A 5,400-nucleotide genomic window follows, 5' to 3' on the forward strand; every position below is an offset into this window, starting at 1 on the left:
CGTCCTGCCCCGGGATTCGTGCGCGGTGACATATCTGCCCCCCGGCTATAAATACGCGAAATGGGTTCGCCGAGAAATGGAAATTTAAATTAAAATTCGGTGGGGGGATTGTCAGTGCGCCTGCTTCGCCTTCTTTAAAAAATTTCCCCTTCAGATTCTATTGGATAGATGGGCGATTTTATCTAACCCCAACAAAAAAAACAATAAAATAAAAAATAAAAAACAAAAAACAAAAAAAGTGGGTCAATAATTTTTCTTTCTCTTTTCTTTTTTCCCCCCTCTCCGCCTTTCGCAAATTCTCTATTTTTTTTTTGGCCCAATTTTCTTTTTTTTTTTTTTTTGCCCCTGCGCATGATGCCCTTGAAGAAGGAGGAGCTGCTTAGGAAATAGAGATGGAAGACGAAGAGCAACAAAATAGGTCTCACTCCCTCCTCTCTCCTCTCTCCTCTCTCTTCTTTCTCTCTCTTCTGCTTCTAACAAAGTCTCTTCCTTGAGAGACAGGGCTGCGTCGTCGTCTTTCTCTCTCCTCGCTGCGAGCTTCTGAGAAAGTTCAATTCTTTTTCTCTTGTTCTCTCTCTCTACCCTTCTGGGTACCACTGTGAAGCTCCGGTCTTTTCTATTTTTTTTTTTTTTGGGCTATCTGGGTCTGGGCGAATCCATCGCGCGCTCTGCTCTGGACTGAGAGGCCGTCAGTGGCTTTAGATCTGCGACGCCTCTTGCTTGCTCAGTGAGCTGGGCTAGTTCAAATCGGTAAGATTCTCCTTTGATCGCTCTGCGTTCATCTTCCTCTGCAAAGATCTCTGGTGCTCTTTTTCTCGGTGCTGTCGCCGGGTCGCATGCAGAGGGTATCTGGGTCTTTTTTTCCTTTTTTCTTGCTTTGCTCCATTTGTTCTGTTCTCCGAAATGTTTTCTTGGTGGGTGTTGAGGCGAAGGTTTTGTTTTTCTGCTGCGATGCGAGCTCTGATCTGTGCTGCTGCGTGGGTTCCGAGAAACACACTGTCCGTCTACCATTTTTGCTTTTTTCTTTTTTGCGGATTTTTGTTTTTCTTCTTCGGCTGTTCTTTTTTCCTGTACAGAAGGATTTTCTGTGGATTTAGGTGAGATCCTCATTGCTGCTTCGCTTCCATTGGCGTTCTTTATCTGTTTTTTGGGGGAAATATTGAAAATAGGTTTTGCCTGATGTTCAATCTTCAGGTTGAGTTCTTGTTTCCAACAAAGTTCAGGTTTTTATTTAGGCATGGTTATTCTTGATCTACCAATCTGTGGTAGTGAAGTGATAGACGTGCTGCTTTGGCTCTGGAAACATTGGAGGAGGGGGATGTTGTTGCAGCTGGAATGTAGATTTAAGCTTCTAGTTCTGTCTTATGCTGTTTGGCTGATGTGCAAAATTGATGAGAAAATGAAGAAATATTTCGTTAAATGCTCGGCTCGATTGTTGACTTTCTTGGCTCCTTTAGGTGGCCATGGTTGATTAAAACGCCTGCTGAACATTCTTATTAGGAGGTTTTACTTTTTGTGTTTGCTTATTATACATGGGTGCTGATGTCACTTGAATAAGTTTCTTAGGCGGCTACCGTGTTGCTTCATGTAATATGATCAGTATTGCTGGAACTGCCTTTTTTTGGTCTCCTCCGTTAGTCTTTATCTGTTCAGCCTCTTAGGTCTGAAATCTTCTTTCATGAGGTCTTTTCTTGTAGTTGTTACATCCTCTTAGGTCTGAAATCTTCTTTTTCATCAAATCAGTGAGTCTATCTTTCAAATTTTCTTTTCTTGCTCTAGTCATTCGCCTTATTTGCTGCTATTGTTAGTACCTTGAGCTTTGGTCTTGAAATTCTGATTCACTATTCATGCTGATGGGAAAAGCTAATAGTTTCCTCTGTACTTTCAGACGAAGAAAGCATGCGCTAGTGATTGGTGTGGGTAATACTCTGCATTCGATCTCCACTAAGTATCCCCAAGTATACTAAGATCCCGTTCTCAGCCATGAGTCAACTGACCATTCAGACTGAGGACACTTTTGCCAGCTTGCTTGAGCTTGCTGCTAACAACGACACAGAATCTTTCGGACGGTGTGTGGAACGTGATCCTTCGAGCATAGATGAAATTGGATATTGGTATGGTCGCCAAAAGGGTTCGAAGCAGATGGTCAATATGCAAAGAACTCCTCTTATGGTGGCTGCTACATATGGTAGTGTTGATGTAATGAGACTCATTCTTTGCCTATCTGATGCTGATGTGAATCGAACCTGCAGCACAGACAAGAGCACAGCCCTTCACTGTGCTGCCTCTGGTGGTGCTGTGAATGCTGTAGATGCTGTGAGGCTACTCCTGTCAGCTGGTGCTGACCCAAGTTTAGCAGATGCTAACGGTCAGCGGCCTGTGGATGTTATTGTTGTTCCTCCAAAGCTCCTTTCAATAAAGTTTGCTCTTGAAGAGCTCTTGTCGACCGAAGGATCTGTAAATGAACACAATCTGAGAGTGTCCGTAGCCACTTCCAATTCAACCTCTCCCCCACTTTCATCTTCCCCGGATAATGGTTCCCCAGCATCTGCTAATTGTTCTTCCCCCAAGAACTCAAAGTTAAGTGATGCTCCTGTTCTTTATGCATCAGAAAAGAAGGAATACCCGGTGGATCCATCTCTTCCAGATATCAAGAATAGCATTTACTCAACAGATGAATTCCGAATGTATTCTTTTAAAGTGCGGCCTTGTTCACGAGCGTACTCGCATGATTGGACGGAGTGCCCTTTTGTTCATCCAGGGGAAGAATGCCCGTAGAAGGGATCCAAGGAAGTTCCACTACAGCTGTGTCCCTTGCCCTGATTTCCGGAAGGGTGCTTGTAGACGTGGAGATATGTGTGAATATGCTCATGGTGTTTTTGAGTGCTGGCTCCATCCTGCTCAGTATCGGACTCGATTATGCAAGGATGGTACAAGTTGTGCTCGGAGAGTGTGCTTCTTTGCCCACACGGAGCAAGAGCTGCGTCCATTGTACGTCTCCACTGGTTCTGCTGTTCCGTCTCCTCGCTCGAGTACCTCTGGAGCTGCTGCCATGGATTTTGCTGCAGCCATGAGCCTCTTACCTGGTTCCCCATCATCAGTATCCATCATGTCCCCTTCACCCTTCACTCCTCCCATGTCTCCATCTGCTAATGGTATTTCTCACCCATCTGTTGCCTGGCCCCAGCAAAATGTACCAACTTTGCATCTTCCCGGAAGCAATCTTCAGTCCAGCCGCTTGAGATCTTCTCTTAATGCAAGAGATATTCCTCAGGAGGATTTTGACTTGCTGTCAGATTATGATGTGCAACAGCAGCAGCTCCTAAATGAGTTTTCCATCCTTTCACAACAATCGATGGGTGCTAATTCCTTGAACCGTTCTGGTCGGCTGAAAACTTTGACCCCCTCAAACCTTGATGATCTCTTCTCTGCTGAGAGCTCATCCCCTCGCTACGCTGATCAAGCCCTGGCTTCTGCTGTTTTTTCACCAACGCACAAATCTGCAGTAATCAATCAATTTCAGCAGCAGCAGCAGAGCATGTTATCACCCATCAACACAACCTTCTCTCCTAAGAGTGTTGACCACCCTTTGTTGCAAGCGTCTTTCGGTGTTCAATCTGGGCGAATGTCCCCTCGTAACATGGATCCCATCTCTCCTATAAGTTCTCGTGTGTCGATGTTGGCCCAACGAGAGAAACAGCAACAGCAATTACGCAGCCTAAGCTCTCGTGAACTCGGTTCCAATTCAGCCGCCATTGTGGGTTCCCCCGTGGGTTCTTGGTCGAAATGGGGAGCTACAAATGGGAAACCAGACTGGGCTGTTAGTGCAGATGAACTAGGTAAGCTTCGCAGGTCTAATTCATTTGAGCTTGGGAACAATGGTGAGGAGCCAGATCTTTCATGGGTTCAATCCCTCGTTAAAGAATCTCCTACCGAGATGAAAGAAAAGCTTTCGTCAACTCTCTCTGGTGTTCCAGCCCCCGCTACATCCAGTGAGGTTCCGAGTATCAGCTCGCAGATGGAATCGGTTGATCACGAAGTGCTAGGAGCATGGCTCCAGCAGATGCAGCTCGATCCGCTCGTGGCTCAGCAAAACTAGGTTGTTTTTTTTCCTACATGGCCTTGAGGAAGTAGACAGCGGAAAGTTTTTTTGGTAAATACTATGTTTTTTCTGGAAATTTTTGATGCTGGGGGTGGGGTCTGGAAGAAGATAACAAGGCAGGAAAGGGGTCAGTGAAGTCACTGGAGAAAAGGAATTCATTTTTAACCATTTTATCATTCTATTACAACAGAAAGTAGGGAAAAAAAAGGAAGACCCTCTGGGTTATGAAGAGAAATTAAACCCAGGCTAGGCGTTCTCCTTTCTAATATTTCCAATTTTAGGTCCATATTACTGTCATTTCCTTTTTGCCGTCTTATCATATTTCATCAAAATGGAACTGGGGACTAATGTTTGTTCCATTCTTTCGCTCTTCTGATTTATTTGCACCCTTGGGGTAAGATCAAAAGAGAAATTATGATCATTTTCTTTTGAGGATATTTTTTTTTCCCAATATTTGTGAGAATGAAAGTTAAGAGGGGATATGATGTGTCTGGTGTTGTAGTATGAAAAACCAATAACCGAGTTCACCTGTTGCTGCTGGTGGTAGAAGAAGTGGAGAAGAAGCTATGATCCTTTGATGTAACAGTCAATCAAACATTTTAATACCTTTATTTTTTGTTTCCTCATGTAATCCATCCTTTGTGATTGTCCTCTCTCTCTCTCTCTCTCTCTCTCTCTCCTCCCCTGTTCTTTCTTCATAAGCGTCTTGCTTGTCGATCTGTAAATTATTGAAAAGGGTCATGGAAAGCCGTGCCATTGTGGATTCTCATTTTTGCACTGAAGGATCACCCTTTGGGTCTGGTATTGTGGATGGGTGAAGCTCTCTGTTCTTTTCATGGAAAAAACAACCATAATATATTCTTTAACGGGAATTCCAGCGGTTTGCACTTATCAAGAACGCTTTTCAAAGAGCTTTGGTGGATCTTGCTTCGGTGGAAGATGAGGCTTGAGCCAAACATTATCGTCCTTGATTCGTTCCCTCTCCACGTGGGTATCCCTTCGATGTGACAAGTTATATGGAACGTAAAATCGGAAGTGGCCCTTTGGAAAAATTCGCTCTGATGGGGAATCGAGTTAGCACTCTTTTAATCTAAGGGGGAAAAAGACAAAAGGGAGCACGCTATTTGCATTTTGAGATTGCTCATCCTGCTGGGATGTGTGCCGATGCATCGCCCATCATTCCTGATTAGATTATAAGGGCGTTCATGATTACCATCCACACTTTTCTTGGTCGATGCCGAGATCGGCCCGGAAAGCATTTTCCCCTTGGAAAGCCGTGGCTTTTTCCCTTTTCTTTT

The 5,400-nt window shown here is 44.3% G+C and overlaps 1 protein-coding gene across 1 annotated transcript; it reads left to right on the forward strand.

Annotated features, from left to right (window-relative positions):
- Nucleotides 1-361: 361 nt before the first annotated feature.
- On the forward strand, nt 362-4,759 carry LOC104445262 (zinc finger CCCH domain-containing protein 30). The gene is given in 3 exon segments (XM_010059102.3): nt 362-750; nt 1,889-2,766; nt 2,768-4,759. Coding segments are annotated over 2 exon segments (2,115 nt in total). The 5' UTR covers nt 362-750; nt 1,889-1,983; the 3' UTR covers nt 4,100-4,759.
- Nucleotides 4,760-5,400: the final 641 nt, after the last annotated feature.

This window comes from Eucalyptus grandis, chromosome 1 (genome assembly GCF_016545825.1).
Source record: "Eucalyptus grandis isolate ANBG69807.140 chromosome 1, ASM1654582v1, whole genome shotgun sequence".
NCBI classification, from domain to species: domain Eukaryota; kingdom Viridiplantae; phylum Streptophyta; class Magnoliopsida; order Myrtales; family Myrtaceae; genus Eucalyptus; species Eucalyptus grandis.